General features: G+C 37.6%; 1 protein-coding gene across 4 annotated transcripts; it reads left to right on the top strand.

The window, feature by feature from the left end:
• Positions 1–1,677: 1,677 nt before the first annotated feature.
• LOC134754336 (chitinase-like protein EN03) lies at positions 1,678–24,362 on the top strand. Of its 4 annotated transcripts, none has more exons than XM_063690607.1 (10): positions 1,678–1,845; positions 9,408–9,679; positions 13,000–13,132; positions 14,329–14,499; positions 15,385–15,553; positions 15,890–16,020; positions 17,745–17,870; positions 19,266–19,307; positions 22,778–22,877; positions 24,005–24,362. In XM_063690607.1, the coding sequence occupies exons 1-10, from the start codon at positions 1,737–1,739 to the stop codon at positions 24,114–24,116; spliced, it is 1,365 nt and encodes a 454-aa protein (XP_063546677.1). In that variant the 5' UTR covers positions 1,678–1,736; the 3' UTR covers positions 24,117–24,362. The 4 variants fall into 4 exon arrangements, with proteins under 4 accessions (XP_063546677.1, XP_063546678.1, XP_063546679.1 ...); XM_063690608.1 differs by having other exon boundaries at positions 9,429–9,679; XM_063690609.1 differs by lacking the exon at positions 19,266–19,307.
• Positions 24,363–26,280: the final 1,918 nt, after the last annotated feature.

The following is a 26,280-nucleotide window of genomic DNA, read 5'->3' on the forward strand; positions in this document are numbered from 1 at the left end:
AAAATTTGATTAATATGAAATTTTCTTGTTTTCCTCGCAAGTGTGTTGAAAAACGTCGTATGAAACGCGTGTGCATTGGTCATTACAGACATCGGCTTTCTTAAAGCGCGCTCGCTTACAGCTCGCGCGCACAATATCGCCTCGTGTGTAGTGACCAACTAAGCACACTTGTATCACAATATACTATTAATTCAGTTTGTAGAACAATAGCAAATTAAGCTATAAATTACAATATTTTTAAAACAATGTATACAAAAGTACAAGTCAAGGTAATTAAACTAGAGCAAAATGTTAAATTTGATTTTCATAAATAGGAAATTGTTCCACGAGGAGAAATGAATTCTTTAAGGGCATCCCATGCCCCAATGACCTTCGATCTGAATACCTTAGTTTTCTCATGTTTTTTGTAGCTTATCATATTAACAACAACGGCTTTAAGCAAAATAGTATCCCATATTTAGTTCAAAGTTCATTGTTTTCGAGATATTTGGCATCAAAGTTGAACAATTTTAGGCCAAATAACTGGTTTTCTGGCCAGAACTTTGTGTTAATTAGTTTAAAATTAAAACCTTAGACAAATCTTTAGAGACGTCATAGACGGACCCAAATATGTAGATTTCGTATATGTAAGATCTTTCACAGCAATCGAGATACGAAAAAAGTGTTTTTTTAAACAATGTTTAACAAAATCATAAATAAGTAAGTATTCATCTCCTTCAAAATCCGGTAAGCAAAAATGGAGATAAAAGATTGAAGAACCGATATCCGTTTGTCTTATAACTCTGTAGTGCAAAAGTAAGATATACGATTCAAGACTTGTCAAAAATCGATGAAAACCTCGGGTAGCCCCTTAATGAAGCAGACCTTACCTTACCTTACCTTACCTTATGACCTTAGAATTTTCCGTGTCGCTGACTGAACTGAATAGTTAACATTATCTGTGAACGTTGTCATAATTAATGTTTACCCTATCGGCAATGACTTAGGGTCAAGTATTCGTTAAACAAAACAAGCAGTTAGCCGAAATGGCGCGATGCGGTCATCGTTAGTCTTTGACCTTCGCGTAACTGCAGTGTTGGGCATTCAAGAATAAAATCATTATTTGAATAAGAATTCGTGTTGATTTTATTCACGTCAAAATAATATAATAATATTTCTGGAATAAAAATGTAGCCTGCGTAGGTACCGAATAGGCATTACGTATTGATAGAGGTATAATAGTAGTTTATTGTCTAATTTATACCTATTTCTAAGTAATAAAATCTTACAAATTTACTGCCGCATAGACTTGGTATTGCTTTTTATGTGATAACTTAATCATTAGGTACGGTTCACCTAATCTGATCGGATGGTAGATAGCAAAACTCTTCAATGGCTGACTGTAGGTATTACCTAAACTAAAGTAACAAATAAGAATAATTAATTGAATAAAACGTTATTTAGAATAATCCTACATCTGGAATAATAATTCCATATTTTATTCTTCATTTAAAAGTAACATGATTCATTCATTCATCATTTCATTCATGATTTTCATTTTATTCTAAAATAACAAGTGCAAGAATTATTCTTATTCAAATCGTTTGGAAGAAGAATAAAATTTCTGTTTTTATTTTTAATCTTATTCAAGTTCATTTTTGCCCAACTCTGCGCGTAAGTAACCGGTCTCGTTAGTCGAGCGCGCTCAGGTCTCATTTGGCACCGGCGCGCCATCAGGACCAGTCATCTCTCACATCATGCTGCTGTTCACCCTCGTTGCGGTTCTCGCCGTGGCCGTGGCCAACGCGGTCACGTCCGGCGGCAAAGTTGTCTGCTACTACGACAGCAAGAGCTATGTCAGGGATTGTAAGTATATCTTTCATTCTGCTAAGCGTTTTAATCTCCCGCACGCACATGTAAGAATACAATTACAGAGTTTTGTTCGGTTTGAATTCAAAACAGGTAGCGCAACTCTTCTCAAACTTCTTAGATACCATGAATAATGTATGAGATTTGGAGGCGTTGAGAGCGATAAGTCTAAGATAGCTTGTCTACCTACTACATGTGGAAGTTTTTTCATGTAATTTGACAGCCTACCTTCATGGCGCTCGAATGTTTAGTTATGTGTGGAATCATGGTTATATGCATGAAATCATCGTGGCGGTCAATTCTTATCGTAGTATCGATACCTATACGCGTAGGTATTTGAGAAATTTAAGGCGAATTAATGCCGTGCGACTTATTTTGAAACGAATTACTTGTATTTTAAATTGATATCTACTCATTGGTGGCATTCTATTTTATAAATGTTAAAGATTAGATAAGTGCTCTCTAAATAAACATCAAATGTTAGGAATATTTTCTTAAGAACCACATTAGAAAGCAATTTAGATATAATCATTGATCGATAATATAAACAAAATTTAAGGTAAAACGTTAGTCATCATAGATTACTACTTACTTACTTAAATTAAATCAATTTACACAAACGGTCACTGACATTGGCCTAGCAATTTCCATAACTAGCGCTACGCTATAAGTAGATTTTCAAGTAAGTTTTTATGTATAGGTAAAGTATTTAGTTATACTGCCGCAGTTGTTACCTGAGAGGTACTTAGTTAATTGCGAAAAAATACAATAAATAACTTTTTTTGCTTATAAAATATATGTAATGAACTAATGACATGCCAGAAGTCACAAGCGAAAAGCAGGTCTACCCATAAAAAACATCACAAAAATTAAGTTATTAAATATTTTCTTAACAATAAATTCAAGTCATACAACACTTATCTAAAAGAAAAGAAATGTAATGAGCACGAACAATTTCAGCTCAAGTTCGTTTACTTTTGTAACAAATTCACAGTTCAGTTTGTATTGGTAATGAGGGTGCGAGGGTAACTTTCCTTTACAAGTCGGTAGATATAAGTAATTAGTTTGCCTAGACTAATTGACCGGGTCATTAGTTTACCCAAGAACGTGATGTTTCGCTTGTTAGCCACGAGTGCTGTTTATTTATTTATTTTATTGCACAAAATATAAAAATAGTGTACAAATGGCGGACTTAATGCCTAATGGCATTCTCTACCAGTCAACCATCGGGCCAAACAGAGACATGTAATAATGGTGTATGGAGAACAAAGGAATTTATTAAAACTATGGAAAACAACTAAACAACTAATAATTCTGATAAAGTACATATACAATACACAAATAAAAATACTAGAATATATGTATATGATTAATGTACCTACACTACATAATATAATGATGGACGCTACGATTCAGCAACTCTTATTTCAGGAGATACTTAATATGTAGCAAACGCTAGAAAGCTAACTAGCTTTGTCAAGATTTTGTATAACAAATGACTAAACAGTATCCATCTGGTACCATCGAGCTGATCTGATGATGGAGCCAGAAGTTGGACAGTGAACCTCTTCGGTGACGGTGACTACCTACTACTAGTAGTAGACCACTCGAGCATGGGCTCTTACGATTCCTTTTGACAAGTTACATTTTATCGGGACATAAAGTACATTCGTACTTACCTATTAATAAAGTGTCTTAGATAAAAAAAAAAATTTACAGACTTTTTTGTAAAAACTGGAACGTACTTATTTGGTTTCTAATCATTATTTTATATTTATCGTTCTACTTTTTTAAACTTAGTAATAATATTGAAAATGATAACCTCCAGTTATGTATCTCGTTGAGGAAAATAATGTCATTTGACCTTATATCAACGAGTCAATAAGATAACAACGTTAACAAATAACATTCTAGTTTCTTGGAAGGCAGATAATAAACATTTGCTTTAGCGGCCATCGGCCATACCTATTTCAACGGCCGTTACATCATACTCGGAGCATACATACAACTTCACTGGGAGCTAACAGTTGCGAATGTTAAACCAAACAAGTTTTTTAGACATGTAATAAAAAAATCGCTAGGGAAGGAGGGGAGGGTCGATCCCTAGGGGACACTGTAAACTTTATTTTAAATTTATGTTCGGTAGGTTTTAACTGGATTTATTTAATAGAATGAGATGGAAATGCTGTTAGTTAGTGTGCTTATTTTATTTGTTGTTTATTGAAGTGATGATTAGCTTTGATTACATTGAAATACGTGATCACAAGTTTCGGGTACGGCACGTTTTACAATTTTAAATTACTATGTGTGGGGAGACTTTCTCTGTTTCTTTGGGGAAGATGTGATTCCGGGATCATGTCACCCCCAAAGGGAACAAGTGTACCTTGTAATCAATTTACAATATGATTCATAGAGCTATCATAAATATTTTCTTTTCTTTATATTAGGATGTCATGCCGCCAAAGTACGACTAGAAAAACACAAATTTACACTTAAGGTTTTTGACTCATTATTGTTTACTAAAATGGGATTCCCAGTGGTCTCGGAGAAGACTGGCTAAAGTTTGGAGACCGGTCTGGCCTAGTAGTGACCCTGCCTGTGAAGCCGATGGTCCTGGGTTCGTATCCCGGTAAGGGCATTTATTTGTGTGATGAGCACAGATATTTGGTCCTGAGTCATGGGTGTTTTCTATGTATTTAAGTATTTATATTTTACTAAAATCACGTATAACTAAGTTTTTAAATTTACCACGCACGTTTCAAGGACGGTGCTTGAGCTGCATAATCCTAAAATCCTTTATACGGATCGTCGGTTCTATAGTATAAAAGGTCGGAAGGCCATTGAAATATAAAACAGCAATTTCAATCGGGACAATGGTTTAAGCATACTTATCCGCAAAAAAACAAATATCGCCGGTTCAAAAACCAAGTTGTTTGTCGACCGGGTAACATCCCTAGTGTGAAATACTATGGAAAACGTTCAAGTTGATAAACAAGGCCAAGTGCGGGTAGTTCGTAAAATGTTGATGTCAACTTTCATAGATTGACTAAGTTCCACGGTAAGCCCAAGAAGGCTTGTGTTATGGGTACTCAGACAAGGATATATATAATTAATAACGTAAAACGTAAAATAATAATATAAAATTGCTGTATCTGAAGAATTAGCTGAAAATACAAAAGGAACTTTAGCCTCACTCTTCCATTTGGTAACTACTTACTTAATTAATTAGAACATTGTTAAATGATCTGAGTATAACTATGTAAACTATGTTACATTGAGTATCTTAAGACCTAAAACTAAAGAACAAAATTACAAGCTAAGTGTGTATGTATGTGTGTGTGTTCACTTTAGTAGGTAGTTGGGTTATTAAATTCCGATATTAAATTATTTGGTGATAGAGGTCTTATCCTTAATTTACATGAATTAAGATCCTACTTTTATTACTATTTATATTTATACCGGGTGTTTCCTGTAACAGGAGCAATAAATTAAGCTGTAGGCTGTACTCAAACTGACCAACATTAGTTCAGCAACTTTTAAAAATAACTTGTGTTTTGATTTTTATTACACTTTAAAGTTTATTTTAAGACGCAATGTATTGCAATAATAATATTTAATTAGTATGAAAAAAGTGTAATCAAAAAATTTCATAATATTAAAAAAATGCTGAACAAATGTTGGTCAGTTTGAGCAGTACAGCCTACAGCTTAATTTATTGCTCGTGTTACAGGAAACACCCGGTATATGAATCAAATTTTCAGTCTTACTGTAGTCTAAATTTTACAGTTACCAATATATTTTGTAGTTACTACTTTTTCTAATGCTCTGCATTGACATGTCAGGGGAGATTGAAGGTTACAGACATGAACTTTTAGACAGACTTGGATTCGATTATAATGTCAATTTTAGAAAAGGAAATGTCACTACGCAACGGATTTTGATGCGGTTTTCACCTATCAATAGAGTAGTTCTTGAGGAAGGTTTTAATTTATTATTTGTAAAGGTTTTGTTTAATCCGTGCGAAGCCGGGGCGGGTCGCTAGTATATAATAAAATAAATGGGGAGCTGAATATTTATTCGAAAAATGTATACGTATGTAAACAAATACTTTGTGACTGGTTACAAAATTTAGACTACAGTAAGACTGAAAATTTGATTCATATAATTATACGGCAAATAATGATGATGGAATTTCCTTTTGCAGTTTTTCCTTTTGATTCACTGATTGATTTAGGAAGGGGAGGGAGCCAATTGAATTTTTGAGGCAAAATTTTGACTTAAGAGGGGGTAAAATTTGTAAAAAATAAAGTTTTGTTATGTGGTTAAGTTTGGTCAGTTTGGTATCATTTTCGTGTAACTCAAGGATTCTAAATTAATTTCAGATAAATAATTTATACGGTTTCATATAAATAAATAAAAAAATTGAGTCGCTTAACTTCAAACTCGGGTAAATCTATCTGTCAGATTATGCGAATTTGGTATTAAGGAAAGGTAATAGGGTAGATATTTGCTGAGAGGGATTTACCAGAGTTTGAAGTTAAGCGACACATTTGCCAAACCATGCGAGCGACATATTATTATATTTTTACGCGCTTCGTCAAATAAAGGATGACTCACGTTAGACCGGGCCGTGTCCGGGCCGGAGCTTCCGGCGCTTACTTTTCTATGACATGACAGGTGATCACGTGATGCTTTCCATAGAAAACGAAGCGCCGGAAGCTCCGGCCCGGACACGGCCCGGTCTAACGTGAGTCATCCTTAAGTAAGATATTATTGGAGGTGATTGTACATTCCCGTATTGTTTTCTCGATTAGCCACTTACCACAAGGTACACTGAACAAAACTACATGTCGGTTACGTCGGTAACGGTAAGTGGCTAATCAGAGGAACAATAGGACGTTCTTCGTTAACTGTCCTGCTAGATTCACACCCACGGCGGTAGGTACGTGGCGTCCTGCCGAAGGACCAAGTCATCGCTGGAAATGTTATAGAGAGAGTGCCTACTTACATTAGGTACCTACCTACTGGCTAATGATATATGTCATTATGTAATTCCTTTATATATGCAAACTATTTAAAAATAGGCCTCTCTCCTCCCTCTTCGATTTATATTAATGGTCGAAACATTGTTCGACAATAATTTTTCTACATGCATTTTCTGCATGTTCACCCTTAATTGAACTACCTAATCCGATCACTGCAAATATGGAAGCAGCAGGTGAGGTGAGCTGAGCCTACCCCAAGCAAGCTGAAAGGAATTTACCATGCATACAGGCGCTCGGCCGCTAGTGCTAAATTCTGTTTCGCCAAATGGAATCACTGTACTCACTTTCAAATCCTATACCCAAGCCATGGCTTTGGGTGAGTACCATGGTACTCACTTATTGAATTGCAAAATGACCGAATACCTAATAGTTTATTCAATGTAATCTACAGACATAACTTAAACAATTAATTAGGTAAGTAACTAAACTATACACACTAACAAAGTTTTCATTGCTTTTTTCTCAGATAACTGAAATTTATAGATGAGGGATCAGTGGGATGACTTTACAAGCTATAATTTCAGTCATTCAACCAATGCGGGTAGCTTTGAATGCTTGGTTAATATATTGAACGGTCTTGATATAATACGAAATTATATATATTATTGAAAAGGCACAGAAAACAGAAATCAGATGTCCTATATCAAAACCTAGGCTTTAGACCAAATTTTACAGGATAGAGAATAAACAAAAATAACTTAAGAACCTACGCCAAAAAAGTTCTCATGCTATACATATATGTACCTATATCATCTTCCTCGCGTTGTCCCGGCATTTTGCCACGGCTCATGGGAGCCTGGGATCCGCTTCGATTGCCAAGAATTGGCGTAAGCATTAGTATTTACGAAAGCGACTGCCATCTGACCTTCCAACCCCTAGGCCTTATTGGGATTAGTTCGGTTTCCTCACGATGTTTTCCTTCACCGAAAAGCGACTGGTAAATCTCAAATGATATTTCGTACATAAGTACCGAAACACTCATTGGGTTTGAACCCGCGACCTCTGGATTGCAAATCGCACGCTCTTACCGCTAGGCCACCAGCGCTTCAATCATTCAATTAATCAATTTATTTAAATACATTTCTGGTTTTGAAACTGTTATGGATATGATCTGTCAACTGACAACAGTGACATTTCTGGCCCAGAAACGTAATTGTAATAATGACAATATTGTTTAAATGCATATTTAATTCGCGTATTAACTGTGGTCCTACTGCTTTGTACCACAGTGGATCCAAGGGTATTTTTTTCCCCGTAGACCCACCGTTCTAAACCGTGTTCGCCAGTGAGCTAGTCTACGGGTAATTTATTTTAACCATGGTGTCACCGCACTTTCTTTTCCAAAAACATTTCCTTCACAACTTAACTAGACGGAGCCCGGCTTCGCAGGGCTCCAATTTCTGGGCGGTTTGCCCTTCGGGCATCTGAAGCTACCTAACGAACCTAGCCTACCTACCTATTGCTTTAGTGTGACGTCCGTGAAAACGTGACTTTGAGCTGAACTTACTGGCATCCTGGCGTTCGAATACTTTTTTTTGATATAAGTATACAATATTATTGTGATTGGGTGATCACTCATTAATGTTGGTAATTTATTTATAAACCCGTCCAATGCAACCCAAGCATAGAAGTTGTCAGCATTCACTGTATGCCACGTGTGCTGAACAAATTTCTGACAAACCGCTCCAGTATTATTAATATACATATAGGTACCATGACATATCCTTGCAATTCATCGACAGTCATTGTGAGTCTGATCGAATAAGTTATCGAATTTATATCATGGCAATCATGCCATGATATAAATAAAACTAGCCTAGTTTCGTAATATGCGCATTGTTTCAATGTTTTATTGATGAAGCCTATTTACAAGAAAAAAAATGTCGAGAATTGCAAGGCCGTTTTTTATCTCTGGTCTGTCGCTCATTTCGTCGTCACAAACGCAACTTATGCTTGTCGAGAGTAAATTTCGATTCGGCAAGGTAAACATTGGCGATGGCCACCAAATTGCGCGTACTAAAATTAGCGCATACAAATTAGGCAGTGCGATGCCGATGGCGCATTCAATGATGTTTGCCAGGAACCACACGGATAAGTGGCCGTGTGTTCCCATTGCTTAGCGAGAGTAAGCGACTCGAACGCTACTTGCAATGAGTTGGCTCGATATCTTTACTTATGTGTCGACTTACCTGCGCTTTGTAACCACTGGATACTTCTTATTAAATAAGAAGTATCAGTCTACAGCCCGTAGTGTGCGGGTGTAGTATGTTAACACTTTAAAATAAATTTTCTGGTTGCCATTGTGACGCTCAATGAACAAAAGACCAACACGGCTACCACGAGTTGGCATTTGACATTTACGTTAGCGACTGCGTGAACTCGATCGCATTCCCTCTATCGCACTAATTCATCAGTGCGAGATGGACTGCAATCGAGTTTACACAGTCGCTAATGTAAACGTCAATAGTATCAACTTGTGGTATGGCTACAGGCCACTACTACATTGTAAAACAGTTGAGGGATGTATTTATCCAGCTCAAGCCCGTATGCTGCCCTTGGACCTGGACCCCGCGCTGTCATTCTGCACCCACCTGGTGTACGGGTACGCCGGAATCCAACCTGACACCTACAAGATGGTGCCCCTGAATGAGAACCTGGACGTGGACCGCTCGCACGCCAACTACAGAGCGATTACTAACTTCAAGAGCAAGTTCCCAGCCCTGAAGGTGCTGCTGTCCGTCGGAGGCGATGCTGACACCGAAGACGCCGCCAAGTACAATACTTTGGTAACTCATCCCTTTACTTTAATCTTTATTTCTCCTGTAATCTCAACAAAAGAAAAACTTCACATAATGGCTGATTTTGTTAGAGTTAGTGCACTACTGGTCATTTTCCCTGATTCGCCATTTTCGTTAATTTGTCAGTTTCCCTAATTGGTCAATGCCATCAAAATCTTTGATTCGTCAATTTCCCTAATTGGTCATATTCTTTGACTCGTAATCTGTCATTGTGTCGGTATTAGTCATGTGCATATTTTTGGAAAATTTAGGTTTTTACACGACTGCCCAAGAAAAGAAGTGTATTGTTTTCAGCGTTCATGTTTGTATGTACAGTGGCGCAACTCTTTTGTTATCTCTGACCAAATCTGAGGGGTGAATATGCTGTAGGTCATACTGAACAACTTTTACTATGGGGCCAACCCCGAAATCGCGAACAAAAAATCTGCCGTCTCATACATTTCGGTAAACCAGTCAATGTTTTCTATAGAACAGTACATTTTTTTTCGCGATTTTGGGGTTGGTTCTATAGTAAAAATTTGTTCAGTAGGACCTACATATTCACCCCTCAGAGTATGGTCAGACATAACAAAATCAACCTGTATAATGTACGTTCATACCTCCATGTATTGTTGTCCAGTTTAATGAGATAATATGACATTCTCTACTAGTTTATTTTCAAAGAAGAAAAATTACTTATTTACATTTCCTATTATATTATCAATACAATACTCGAATTCATCAATCACAATCATAGACATAGTATATACAAGTAGTTATAGACGCGCCACCGAGCGACCGGGGGTAGGTAAGAGAAAAAAATATTCATATAAAATTTGGGCAGCATAGGATTTTTTCTCTTTCGCTCTTATAAATTTCGGTATTTCGCCATCGCCTCCTACCTATGATTACACCCGGTCGGTAATAAGGACAAAGCATGACACTATTTTCTCTTTCCTCTTATAGGAATCGCAATAAGACTATCTTTCTCTATCAAAGTGTCAGGCCCTTGGTCACCATGAATATTTTAGGCTCAAGAGGTTGGGTAAAATGACAGGAGAGTGCAAGTGTTATTTTTTCTACTCGTCGAGTATGATCTGTGTATTCATCAACTTCACATGCAACACTAAAACCTTACTCTTTTCAACGTTGGATAATCTATGGCACTTCCGACTCAAGCATAAGAATTTTATCGATAGGTACGGTTTAGTCAATTATAAAAATTTTGAAAATAGAACTTCATACATTTCGATAAAATATTTCTTGTTTAAGGAGACTCGATTCAATGCAAATTAGCCTACTTAAACACGCTGCTGCGTCGCATCTGCTTTGTGATTGGTTGGCCAACAAAAACATTTTATTTTACGCGTATGTATGAAGGTATCGCGGGCTGCGGCAACTCGCGTATCTTAGCTGTATGCTTTTGGTTTTGGTTTGGTTTGGTGGTATGATTCTACTAGTGGAAAGTATTATTTTTTTGTCTCGTAGAAAAAGTGTTGTATACAATAGTGATATAATCAAGCTTTTCAATCTCGTACGTTACTTAAGCAACTCAGCAAGCTTCGTTGCTTAATCACGGTACCCGACTGAAAAGTTCTCTATCATATCACGATTGTATAAAATACTATTAAACGCCAAACTTCTATGAAATTATGACGCATAAGGGCATAAATAACACTAGCACTGCGTGTGCTATCAATATCGTTGCAGACTTTACTTGGTCTAATTCTACATCAAAATCGTATTAGGAAAGCATTGCAGAAGATTTTTAATACTATTAAAAAGGAACACATTACATATGCACCCATTCGAAAACTCCGTGGTCGGGGCGCGGTAAATCCAAATTCACGTAATAGAAGATGCCATAAATATGCAAGAGGCATCATACGCTTCCTTATTTAGGCGCTTGTGTGAATTTAAATTTAGCCGCCGAGGTTTAATCTTTCTTAACGCTCCAGGAGAGCTGACTCGGCTCAGCCTTCGTTTACGATGCCGTATCTTAAAGAGAATACATTAATACATTTCAAATTTATATCTGTAGAACCGATCAGATGCTCAAGACTATTAGTGGGTGTTCTTTTTCAACGCTTTTCGTAGGCTTTATATATTTTTTGCTACATCGTTGTACTTCTTTGCAGAGGTGTGATTATATTTTTCCTGTAATATTTTACTTGTTACATATCGATGCTTTACATTAACATAAGACTATCTACAACTGTTTGAAACTTGTCAGACGAAAACGTTTTAAAAGTTTTAAAGCCGGTTTTAAAGTACTAAGGGCCAGTTGCACCAACCACATTAAATTTGACAGACTGATCAACGTCACTCAGCAGTGAACTATAAAACTTCCCATACAATAAAATTTAACGAACGTTTTAACGCTGACAGGCGGTTTGGTGCAACTGGCACTTAGTAATTCAAATACTCGGGTCATTTTGAATTTCAGATTAGCTTGGGTTTCGGACCAAAAGAAAGCCTCGGTTGTTGTGTCAAATCGGCAGCATAATTCCCTAGAAGCCATAAGTATCTTATTTAGCTAAAGTGTCCCGGCAAATGTGTTTGGCAACCCGGTCACGAATCGGCAATTCTATAGGATGTCGAGCGTGTCATGTCTTCAGACCATTTAGCGCCATTATTACTGAATTGAGCACGATGTTTGTTGTTTCCACCTACAACAGAATAATAGGAATCCTCATGTTTAATATGAATTTAGCTTGGTGTTAATAATGTTTATATATCACTTTACATATTAGGACATATTAACATAATAAATAATCTCATGTCAGCACTGTTTATATCAGGAGTCAAAATAACAGCGCAGTGTTCGTCTTTGATCCGTTAGTTGGCCTCCTTAGTCACAATTTATAGCAAGAGGGATGTTGGAAAGCTTAAGTAATAATGAAACCACTACGAAACTGATCGCAGACGTAAACCTATATCAGTCTCGCGATACTAATACTAAATAATTGTAATCGTTTGAGACGAGCAATTTAGATGTGACATCCGCTATTTGAGCCGCTGCCTAAACTTGTTGTTTAACAATTGACGGTCTTTAGGGGGGCTTCTTTAAGGGGTCTGACTCAACCATATACTTAAGCTATGTGTCACTTGGAATAACGCCGAAAAACAGAACGCGAAACTAATGTATATTCAGAGAAGGAATAAAAGTGTTCTTAGTTACAGCGGGTGTTACCTTTAACCGCTCCAAGTAGGTAAAATCTCAAATAGTATGTCTTATTTCCCATACCACTATTATATCGTTGGTCTATAATACTATTTAGAAGCGTGAGTTTGGTAACTACTTAAAATGTGTATACGTGTGCTTGCAGTTGGAGTCCCCGCAAGCGCGTACGGCGTTCGTGAACTCCGGAGTGTTGCTGGCTGAACAGCACGGCTTCGACGGCATCGACCTAGCTTGGCAGTTCCCTAGGATTAAGCCCAAGAAGATTCGTTCCACCTGGGGTAAGTTCACCCTGCAATCGGGGCTAGTGAGACTCGACTGTGAACCCTGGAGCGTTATTGATGGATGAGCAGCATGGTGTCGACCACGGCTCTCTGATATCCGTGTTACACGCCAACCAATGTACCCGTGTAATTTATAGCGTTCGCGGTTGTGTTGGGGTTCGTGTAACCGTCACCGGGTCCCCGTTTGCGTTTAACATCGCAACGGTTTTCTGGCGTGTTCAGTACTAGAACTAACGATATATGTGTTACATACTAAACCGTGTGCTTACATGAACCCGCCAAGACCAGTATCCGTGACAGCGTTCAAGTCTGGGTCCGCATGTTAGTTTCACATATATATACGGCTATCGTTAAGATCTAGAAGAATGTCTTATTTCTCTCTTCTGTATATGTATGGTGCTCTAAGTAGTTTTATTCGCCTACCGAAAAAAAGATTTGCTAATGAGCAAATTTGCCATGGTAATTACCAATGCAAATGTAAATTTTAACGGTACACGGCAATCCTAGAACTAGTTTTCTTAGTTTCTCTTACACAGGGGTTAATAAACTTTTATTTGATCACAATTCTTCATCTTATATGTCTGTAGCTTGGTAATCAAGCTCTAATCCAACTTTTCCACTTAGCGCCACTTGCACCATTCCACTAACCCGGTGTCAACCGGTTAAACCTAGAGTTACGTGCAAGCCACTTAGATATTTTTTGGCGTACGACCTTAACGAGAATATCCTAGTATCCAACAACAGTTTTATTTGTAAGCGAAATATAATAATTTATTAATACAGGGTATTATCGGTACTGTTGTCGCTAGTAATAGAACCAGTGATAATCCTTATGTTTCTCCGTGAAAAGCCTGATTGCTTTGTCGAATACGAATCGAGCATCTAACTCGGTAATCTTAACTTAATAGGATTAGGTAGATACGTTAAGACTGCAAGTCAGTTGGAAGTTCATTGGCGTGGCAAAATTGAGGATGATAATAAAATAAAATGCTTATAGTTTATTCGTACTTCTGTTACTTTCTTTAATTATTTCGTCATTTGCCTGGATATAAACAATATTTACGACATTGTGATTTCGTACAATTTTTATTTTGGTACTTTGTTGTCCTATTTATTCATGTGTGCAATGTTTTGGATTGGTCATTTTATGAATTGTTGTGTGATATTATTATTAATAGCAACATTTGCCGCAGGCTCCGTCTGGCACGGTATCAAGAAGACTTTCGGTACGACGCCCGTCGACGAAAAGGAAGCCGAGCACCGCGAGGGCTTCACCGCGCTCGTCCGCGAACTGAAGCAGGCCCTTGCCGTCAAGCCCAACATGCAGCTTGCTATCACCGTCTTGCCCAACGTTAACTCCTCTAGTAAGTCTGTACACAACATGACATGTCAGTCAGGTGAGATGACATGACGTGAAGGTACATTTGTTATAAAGCGCAGTTCGTCATCTGACAAGGACATGTGCTTCTCACATTTTTTACAAATTCTTACAGTCTTACAGTAATATATTACTTTACTCGCGGAGTTAGGGTCGGTTGCACCAAACTGGCAATTAAATTAAATTTAAGCGAATGTCAAATCCATCAATTCCTTAACTGTGTACACACACAAATGCACGTATTATTTTCCAATTCAATTCTATTTACCCGGACCTTGCACTATCAGCTGCATCTCAGTCGTCTCCGAAAATGATTGGGCATAATTACGCAGTGACCACTTCAATTAAATTGAATTCACTGAACGTCAATCAAGTCGGCATATGGTCGCTATTAGCACGGTCCGATAACTCCGAGACCTCGGGGCATTATCGAATCCAGATGGATGTTTATGTATGACAAATATGACACGTAGGTATAGTCAAGACAATGAAAACGGGACAATGAATACACCTTGTATTTAATATTTAATACAAATTGTTCTCGGTGGCAATATTAATAATAAAATTATAGAAAATGACCGAATTAATGTAAAGAATGACCTTCAAAGTAATAACACTTACCTATGGATGCTTCTACACGATACCTACCTAAAAATGAAAAAATGAAAATGAAAAGGAAAGTTTATTAATAACAATCGTTACAGGTCCTACATTACGAACATAATTAGTAATCGCCTGATCATTTGTTTGTCTACCGCTTCATCCCCTTTTACATGGGATATTTTTATCAAAAGAGCTAATACATCTCTTTTCATAAACAAAATACGAGGATAATTTATTACGTTTATTAAAAAAACTTATTTTATTCCAGTCTACTTTGACGTACCCGCTATCATCAACCTGGTTGACATCGTAAACCTGCAGGCGTTTGACTACGAGACCTCTGAACGCAACCCCAAGGAGGCTGATTACACCGCCCCCATCTACGCCCCGCAGAACCGCAACCCCCTGTTGAACGCGGACTCTGCTGTTTCATACTGGTGAGTCGCGGCTCGTGGGTTTACGAGTACATGAACTTTTCTACAAGTTGATCGTGAACCCAAGGATTATGCCTATACAGTCTACGCCGAGAAGAACCGCGACCCCTTATCACACTATGCTTTTGGCACCCGCTCCCCATTTAATGCACATTTCATATGATTACGGCATGGCGCTGCAAACAAAGTTATGCAGTGAAACTGAAAAGCAGAACCGATTACATTGATTACTAATTGTCTTTAATAAGCGAGTTTTGGAGTATTTTTTCAAGTTGCTTTTTTGTAAACAGTTTTATAGAGTGCCACAGCTCATAAACTATTCCTATGCTATTTCATCAGGCTCCAGCATGGCGCTTCCAGCACCAAGATTGTTCTCGGCATCGCCACCTACGCCCAAACATGGAAGCTCGACGGTGACAGCGAAATCTCGGGCGTGCCTCCCCTCCACGCAGACGGACCCGGTGAAGCTGGTGCGTTGAACTGCGTTCCTATGTGATGAAATTTATTCGGTGAACAGGAATTTAAAAACATTAATTACCAACCTAAATAGTGTATACAATACACTAGATCTCATGCATTTTACTTCACCGTTTAATTAATTACTGTTAATGATATCGATAAAATTTATAACCACTGGATAAATGGACACCATATTTTTATTGTAGGGATAGGGAAGTAGGATTCAGTATGATAGAAATAACTTAGAATTGTGTTAGTGCTACATAAATGTGATCGATGACTGAATTAGAAAAATTGGTCCCTGATCACCGATAAAATTTCACCGTGTATACTTTGTGTGGATATACAATATTTTGCGATGTGAATATCCTAAGCCCTTAAAAAACAGTCTGTATTAAAATAGGATCGCGTTGTCCGAAATTACGAGTACTTCGAATATTTCATGTTGTGGGGAAATATGAGACCCACAATTCAAGTGTAAGAACAGCGATGGCAGCATGGTTCCATTTTTATCGCCTGTCATTATGCCTGTCACTTTCGCACTTACATACTTAATTGTTAGAACGTGACAGGCATGGTGACAGATGATAAAAATGCGACCGTACTACGACCGCTGGGGCCCATTTTTCGAACGATATATATAACTTATTAGTCGACGAACTGTCAAGTCGTATGGGTTACCATGGCAACACACTAATAATATTAGATTAAGGCGTAGGGATGTGACGAAGCCATCGTCCGCTGGTTTTACCCAGTGCAATCAGTCAACGTAGGGCAGCTTGTGGCGAGCTGTTGGGGAGTAGTGAGGGTTCCTGGGGAATTCTGTCACCCGAATTCGGGATTCTTTGCCTCTGGCTTGCCTTGGCCGGCCGGCAAGAGTGGAATCGTCAGAGCTTTAGCTCCAGGGGTGCAAGTAGAAAGCGGCGCTCACCTCTCGAAACCCCTGAGCCGCTCACACCGGTGTTGCCCTTGAGCCATCTTAGATGGCGCTTTTTGTGGGGGCCCATCTTGTGAGGGCGAGTCACCGCCTGCCGGAAATGAAATTGCATACCGTTTTATTAGGCAGGCATCCGGTTTTTTATCCCATAGCTCAGTACTTAGTCCATCGCTTTCACCCAATAACCTAATTCATTTTAGATTCTATCAAATCTCAATAGTCCTTACACCCTGGCGAGTGCTGCCTCTGCGTGCGTCCCATAGCAAGGGCAACGGCAGCGTCCGCTCGGTGTACCTCTTACATTTCATTAAGGTGTCAAAAGGGTTTCTACGTGTTGGCTTCGGCTCCGCGCGTGCCTCTCAAAAGTCCGGAACACCATTGTTCCGTGATAGGAAAGACTTAGACTAATACCGTTCGAGAAATCGGCTCCTGGGGCAGCCCATTTCTTGGACGATATTAGACTAATATTATTAGTCCACAAACTGCCAAATTGTATGGGTTGCTATGACAACACACTAAAAAATTTATGGGTTATTAATCTAACAACAGTAATAACGTTCTAGAAATGGGCTCTAGTATTTAAGGAAAGCTAATATTACGATACGATTAAATGTTACACCTTATGGCGTTATTCGTAAACTTCTGCTAAGTCTAACAAGCGCTTGATAATCTTAGCATCGTCATTTTGACATTTGTGTCTGACAAAATTTAACAGAAGTTTGTAATAGGTTACTAAGTTTTATGAATAAGGGAGTTAGCCTTTGTGCGTTGATCGTAAGTTTTTTTATTTGCTTTCAGGTCCTTACACCAAAAAAGAGGGTATTCTCAGCTACCCCGAGGTGTGCGCTAAACTGATCAACCCCAACCACCAGAAGGGCATGCAGCCTCACCTCAGAAAGGTCACTGACCCTAGCAAGCGTTTCGGTAAGTACCTAATAAACATGAGTCGTGTTTTTAACTAATCTGATCTACGAGCCATACCACAGGCATATGTCTCAGTGGGTAGATCAACCAAATATTCCTAACCCGCGTGCCGTCGATTTGGAATAATTTTACTGCATTTGTCGATGCCAAATCGGCTTGTATGTATCGCTTCGGTTCGGATGATGCTACCCGATCGGCTGATTACCTACTATTGAAGTTTGACTCGTAAAATGTCATTTGTTCAAGCAGTTCAAGTTCAAGCCGATTAAGGGGAACACCCAATGTCCTATTGAAATTGATGTTACTTACTTTGTTTTAGTAACCATTAAACGGTTGTCTTAATTTTTTTTGACTTATGGGTCTGCAATTAAAATCAAAATTTCTAAACATTTATACCTAAACCGCTAACGAGTATTACACAAATAATCCAATTATTTTTATTTTCAATCGTTTTCTTTATTCCCTTGCCCAATGCCCAGGCCCAGTAACATGCGATAGTGCTATCTCGTTTATTCCGATACAAACAGACAGTGTACGCGTTTTAGGTATTGACAGCCTCTTTAGTGTTTATTAATTTTTTTCCTTAGTTGAGCTAGTCGTTAACTTTCATATCGCGTTAAATGGGCAAATAAAGAAGTTCAAATGCCTGTATGTATTTACACGTCTTCCGCCCATCCAGGAGAGGAGATTGGAGACTTCGGAGCTTGTTTGTCTTACAATCGCGACACATATAATGTCTATTAAGATATGTCTGTGAGCTACACATAACATAACATACCTAATGGGAGAGCCTGTCTACTCCGGCAACGGAAGTTTCGAGCGCTGCCGTCTGGCGCTGTCACGTTGTTCAAAGTTCAAACTTGCCCAATGCGAGTAGGCTTATTTGCGTTATTAAGTTTTATTACGGCGAACAATTTTCAATTTGATTTTCTTCAAAGAGAGGTTATGATCTTGTATTATATAAATTCACTCATCGGAAAATCTGGTGGAAATAAAAGATATCACAAATCCTTCTGGGCTCTCCTTAAGGGACGGATATATTGATGTTTAACCACCCCATCGCCGATCGTATTTAATATTTCGAATCACTGCTTATCTACTAATGGTTAAATAGAGACACCATGCAGATTTTAAGAAAAAGGAGGTTCAAACTAACTATACATACATGTGTACGTATTAATTATTTTGTAATCGGAATTAATTTTTTGTAAGAGTAATAGCAAGATAATTACGCTTTAAAATACATTTACTTTACGATGTCCTCAGGAATGACGCATAAGCTTAAATCGTTACTTAAAAAGTTTTTCACTCGGTTAAGCTTAAATGGTTACTATTTTAAAGTAACAAAGCTTCTTAGCAAAGTCTGGGAATTAGCTGCAATATTTAAATTTTCAGAGCTGGGCTTGAGGAAGGACGCGGATATATCTCATGTGTTTGGTTGGTACTCAGTTTTTGGAGGTTATGCTCGCTTGCCGTTGCTATTAACACAATTGTGTGGTGTTGGTCATGTGTTGGAAGAAAATTGCAAGTTTTGCACTAGCGTTGCTTACGTAATGTCACATTCACAAACATTGTTATAGGTACACATAATACTTTTAATTTAAATATATTTATTTAGCGTAAGTTAGAAGATTTCCACCATTTACGTAATATCTGTTATCCTTTGGTATGCTTTGGCACTGACCATTACGAGTAGTCCACGTGGTCCAATCGGCTGGTCCGATCGATCGGGCCACCAATTTTTTATTTCCTGTTATTGATCTAACTCTAAAGTTCTTGTAACCCGATTATCGAATCAATAGGACAATATATTTCCTTGTAGTCCGATCGATCGAACGATGAGGTCGTTTTTTTCCTGTTAGATCGATTGATCGGACATAATCACTTAAAGACTTGATAGGTTTTGTTAGTCCAGCTAATGATTCAGACACATATGCATTTGGGTGGGTCAGTCGTGTATGGAGAAAAAAAGTATTAGTTATCCTTCGGGCACAGTTATAAAAAGTTACGAAATAATGCCAATAAACAGTATTTCAAATTATTTTGTAATCGGAATTAATTTTCTGCCTCCGGATAATTTCAGTTTTCATATAAATATTGTTACATTTTGTATGGTCTGCGAAGTATATTTATGTATTGTCTCTTTATTTAAACTTTAGCTAAAAGGATATACCATTATTGGCTCGAAATAGAATGGTAAAGGTTCAGAGCCAATAAATTAAAAAGAAAGTACTCATAAAGAGACAATTTTTTTCACAATATCCATACATTTTTAACTAAAACTTTAACTAAAATCCGCAGGCAGTAAAACTAAAGCTAAAAATAAAATAAAAAGACGTGCAATAATTAATTACCAAAAGGCACCTTTTTAACTGTGCCCCCTAATAAAATAAAATAATATTGTCTTCGGTTACCGCGATAGTTACTCATGAAATAAAACTATGAAAACGGATTATATCGCGTATATTGAATTTATACTACATCCCGACGTTTCGAACTCTTTACAGAAAAGAGTTCGAAACGTCGGGATGTAGTATAAATTCAATATACGCGATATAATCCGTTTTCATAGTTTTATTTCAAAAATAAAATAAAATAAAAATGACCCACCCATGCATCCCTACATTCAATTTAAGCTTGTCAACATTAAGTTTATGTTTTGAACAACCAACATTTTATGGAAGCATGCGAAAGGTTACTGGTAAATTTGTAGAAGTAGTAGGTATGGTTTATTAATGAGTAGATGTGTATTGCTATATAAGTGTTTTATGTATATTTACGGGTAATGTTAGAATGTTAATTCAACTCAAGTTTACCCTGGTAAAACTAGTATTACCCGAGCCTTTCGGGTAAAGTCCGAAATTTTAACAATATTAATTTGTATTTAGCTTTTACCCGTACTTGCCCGTACACATCTGGGTCTACCCAACACTAGCTGGGTAATGTTGCATCATCACTTTTGACATTACCCTCCCGGGGTAGACCTAGATGTATACGGGTAAATGCCGAATACATATTCAAGTTGATTTAATTTTCGTGTTTTACCCAAACTTAAGTTTACTTACATTCGGGCTTTAGGCAAAAGGCTTGGTCTACCCAACACTGAGAGAATAATGTCAGAAGTGATGATCTGATGATGCAACACCTAACATTACATTATTAGATGTGTATGGGTAAACGCCGAATACAGATTATAGTATTTTTCAAACTGGAAGGGTACGATGATAGATGCGAACTCAATACAATTTTGCGACATTTGGCATTTTTAGGTTATAAATTATATGGAGATGACATCTATCATCGTACCCTTCCAGTTTGAAATATACTATAATCTTGTTTAAATTTTCGGACTTTACTCAAAAGGCTCGGGTAATACTAGTTATATTGAATAGGGTAAACTTGAGTTTAATAAACCTTCTTACATTACCCGTAACATGTATAAAGGTAGTTAGGTGAAAAATCTGTACCTACTCTATTCCAATATCTATAAATCTAAAAGCGCGGTGACTGTCTTTCCTCTTAAAGTCGGTCTGAGCCGTTTGCTTTAATCTCACCCGTTGTTTACGGTAGAGGTCAGAGTGAATCGTTTGCCTCGGGGGAAAACCTCTTGTGGACGATTTGTTCTAATTCCGATTTGCACCCGTTTTACGTTAAATTTGAGGCCACTGTGTAGAGAGATTGTCAATAGTGAATTTTATATTAGGGTCAATTTTCAAATGATATTTTTTTGCTGTATAGCTTACTTAGTTAAGTATTTATATATTTTCATTAGCAAGGTATCGTTGGTAACTTTACCGTAAGTACGAGTAGTATATGTTTTTGCACTGCACTTTGGCGGGAATGGCGGGTTAAGATCACCTTATTATTTTAAAGAAAAATTGTCATAATATTGTCTTCGGTTACCGCGATAATATCACATGAAATAAAACGCTCTCTTCTCTCTCTCTCTCTCTCTCTGCTCTCTTCTGGTTCTTGCTAAGGACAAGCGATACACACCCAGAATGCTGCGCGATGCCATTGAGATTAAGAAATATCCAAACTTTAATAGGGAAGATGGCTTTTCTCTACCACCAACTTGGGATCCTGTAGTCCATCTGATAAAGGAGCAAGCGAGACATAGACTGTGAGACCTTAGTGTTGGATGATGTTGGACATCCTGAGTATAATATGTTTTGAAAACCACTACCAAGGGCGTAGCCAGTCAGTGAACTAGGGAGGGGCAAGTTGATATCGCCGGAGGCCTAGGGGGGGGGGGGCAGAGGCCCCAGAGGGGCATACATTGTATGTGAAATTTGAGCTCGGGGGTGGGCATACTTGCCATGCATGATTTATCCATGCCAAATTGCAGGTTTTAGCACTAGGTAACGATGTCGGAGTCGGATAAAAGCCACGAACAGACGGACATGGCGAAACTATGAGGGTTCCTAGTTGACTACGGAACTCTAATCATTGAGCTTATTTCGGTTAGAAATTTCCGAAAAATGCTACTGCCACTAAAATCATATCATTTCTTATTTTATTTTATTTTTTAAGTGCGTCTAAATACTCTAAATCAATTGTGAATATAATTATTTAATATTTTAAATAATTGTCTGTATTTATTTTATTACCTAATATTCCCAAATAATATTTGATTGATCGTCTTGAGTGTCCGTGTCAGTCCACGCTTGCTTTTACGCCATCAAAAAGCCGAATGAAACAAGTTTTCCGAGCGAACGCGCTCGACTGACGCTTCTTTACAGTGCGGAGAAAAAAAATCGCAAAAGTTTGGCAAATGTGCAGTGTTGAAACATTTTTCATGCTCGACGCCGTAAGCGTCAACGTCAACCGATCTCTCTCGGGATTTGTTTCCTAGTCTATTAGTGTAGAGGGTTCTGCGACAAACCTTGATATTGTTCTGTTTACAGGAACCTACGCCTTCCGTCTGCCCGACGACAGCGGCGAGGGCGGTCTGTGGGTAAGCTACGAGGACCCCGACACTGCTGGACAGAAGGCGACATATGTCAAGTAAGTGGAATCACAAAATATATTACGTATATGAGTCGGCTGTCACCAAATAAAGGCAGTCTGTTTTAAGATGTACATAGGTAATAAGTAATAAATATGCGTCGTAATATCTTCCGAATCTATCGCTTAGAACCAGACTAATATAAGAACACTGGCATTTTCTTACAGAGCATGCTCCTATACGACCTTTCAAAACATATTGCTAGAGCTAAAGACCAAGAGAAGTCTGCAACGATTTTGATAGCACACGCAGTACAAGTGTCATTTACGTCATAATTTCATAGAAGTTTGACGTTTAAAAAATACACTTGGACTGCGTGTGCTATCAAAATCGTTGCAGACTTCTCTTGGTTCAACTCTAAGAAAACCAGTCGTCTAGAAGGTTTGCTTTTAACAAAGATCGTAAAGAAACTTCAGTGTAGAAAAACGCCAAAAAAGGTATTTGCACATTGCACATAGCCATGTTAGAAAAATCTTCATACTCACTGGTTATCTCAACGGTTTTATAGTTCATTTATCTATAATTTATTATCTGGGTAAACATAATAAAAACTCTCTAAATCGAATTGTCAATCCGAATAACTAGTTAATAGTGCTCTTCAAACGCCTGCGCCTAATTGATACTAATAGGGTACGATAACAGACCAAAAACCCACCTCGAACCCATTAAATTGGGCACAATACTGTGCTCACAGTTGACAGCCCTAATCGGGATTGCCCAAAAACACTTACTTAACATTTTGACGACCGGTCTGGCCTAGTGGGTAGTGAACCTGTCAATGAAGCCGGTGGTCCTGGGTTTGAATCCCGGTAAGGAAATTTATTTGTGTGATGAGCACAGATATTTGTTCCTGAGTCATGGATGTTTTCTATGTATGTATTTAAGTATTTGTATATTATATATATCGTTGTCTGAGTACCCACTACACAAGCCTTCTTGAGCTTACCGCGAGACAGTCAGTTTGTGTAAGAATGTACGTTCTTGTACCTATTAACATTCGTGGTGTCTCTGGCGAAGAAAGCAAGCGTGTTTTTGTTTACTTTTGCGTACGCTAGGGCAAAATCTTGCGGGACGTTGCGGGTTAGTAGTAAATGAAATTTAAAAATGTTTTGTTTCATGTTTGCAGGTCTAAGAACCTCGGTGGAGTGTCGATTGTGGACCTCTCGATGGACGACTTCCGCGGGCTGTGCACCGGCGACAAGTATCCTATCCTGCGCGCCGCTAAATACAGACTTTAATTTATATCGTTAACTCAAACTTATAAATAACTCCCCTACATTGTGTTATTATTGCAATGTGACTATTTCCATTATTATTATTAAACAATTCAAATGTATTGCATGTTTTGTTTTATGTAGGTACTATTTTGTAAATCGAATACTTTTTTTATGAGCTGTGCTTTAATGTTAATAGGTATACAATCACTGACAAAATGACCAATGTAGACCGATTTTACAAGTGTAATTAATAAAAATACGTAAGAATATTTAGCGTTTAAATCATAGATAAAGATATAATATGCCTAAAGATGGAGTCTAAGCCAGCTGTCACCGTCGCCACTTGGTTTTTACATACGATTAATAATGTGTAACCAACTAGGCAACAAATCAAATTATTTTATGTTTTTTTTTTTTTGATTTGTGTTTTTAAGTAGTCACACTACTATATATAAAATTATAAACTGTAATAGATAACATACACTAAAGAAAAAGTGACCAAGTCCACCGGTGGCCGAGGCGGGAATCGGGTTCCAAAGAAATTTAGAAAAAAAAATCCTACCCTGAGGGTGGGAAAATAGGGGTGATTTAATTGGTTATGTAGCAAAATTTCTAAAATCAAATATCCTAAGTACGAAATTCCTTAAGAGGGAACATCGAAAATCAAAATGTCTAATGTACGAAATCCCTAAAGATGCATGTCCTAATGCACTTTTAATCGAACGATCTCATTTTTGAAAATCAATATTCCTTTGTACAAAATGCCTAATGACAATATTTTGAAAGTCAATATGTCCAGTGTTCAGAATAGCTACGTATAAAAAGCCTAATGACAGCTACTTTGATACTCGATATTTCCGAGTGCATTTCCCTCTTACCCTGAGTCGACCGGGGCTCCTATTTCTGGGCGGTTTGCCCTTCGGGCATCTGAAGCTACCTAACGAACCTAACCTACCTACCTATTGATTTAGTGTGAAGTCCGTGCAAAACATAAGACTTTAGGGAAAAAAACGTAGGTAGGTTAGGTTCGTTAGGTAGCTTCAGAGGCCCGAAGGGCAAACCGCCCAGAAATTGGACAGTTCGATTGAAAAAAAATACTAAGAATCTGCCCATACCAACTGTCGTATTAGTACAAAACTAGATAGGGTCTAATTTACGAGTACCTAGTCGGCCCAGCCCAACAGTTATTTTAGTATCGGGGATATAAAAACAGTGCATAGCTACGTAGGCCTTATTGGGATTGTTCAGATCTCTCACGATATTATACTTCGTCGAAATTAAGTCACTGTTAAATATGAAATAATATTAACAAAACCTAGTTAAGCAAATATTTTAATAGAAAACTTTTATTAATTAAAATTGAAGTCTGAATCTAAAATATTCCACGTAACTAATCATTGACCTAGATTCAAAATAACCAGAAACTCATCGAACTATTTTCATCTAAGCTGGATGTGCTTGAAACTGACATGTGGATTAGGTACAAGTAATTGCATATCATCTAATAAATGGTCATTTATTCGAGATACCGTAGGTACTTTAACTGTCCTGAAAATAAGTTATACATATAAATATGACTAAATTGGCAAAGTATCATAACTGTTTGTCAGTTATTTTTAAGATCATGAATGCCTTCCTTCATATTTACGTAAATTAATATATTTTGAATGAATATAGGTACTTACCGATTATGTGCCGGAGACTAATTAACAAGGGGAACTATTAAATAGGTAGTTATTTTATATTAAATACAACATAAATACCCGTCATGGCAGAAACACGTTGTGTGAACATTTGTAAGTTGATAGTCAGCATTTAGCCGTTTTCTTCCGGGTGACAAAACCGAACAATGTAAAAATATAATTTCCCTTGTGGTTTTATGTACGGTTTTATCCGGTTTTGAAAGTATTTCATACATAAAACTTGCAGTTTTTCTAAATAAAAATACACAATGACAGAAGTCAGTTTACTTTTTACAAGACATGTGTCAAAGGTTTGATTGCCATATAAAATTGATAATGTTATAATTTTAAAACTAACACGGGACCAACACGGGACTTAATCGCGTACAAACTTACGTTTATTTATGGCCTGACGTTTCGAACGTGACGTTACGTTCGTGGTCACAGGCAGAGTGGCGAGAGAAATTATGAGTGGAAATCGTGTTAGTTCGTTTCTGCCACGA

Source organism: Cydia strobilella, chromosome Z (assembly GCF_947568885.1).
Source record: "Cydia strobilella chromosome Z, ilCydStro3.1, whole genome shotgun sequence".
In the NCBI taxonomy this organism is placed as follows: Eukaryota; Metazoa; Arthropoda; class Insecta; order Lepidoptera; family Tortricidae; genus Cydia; species Cydia strobilella.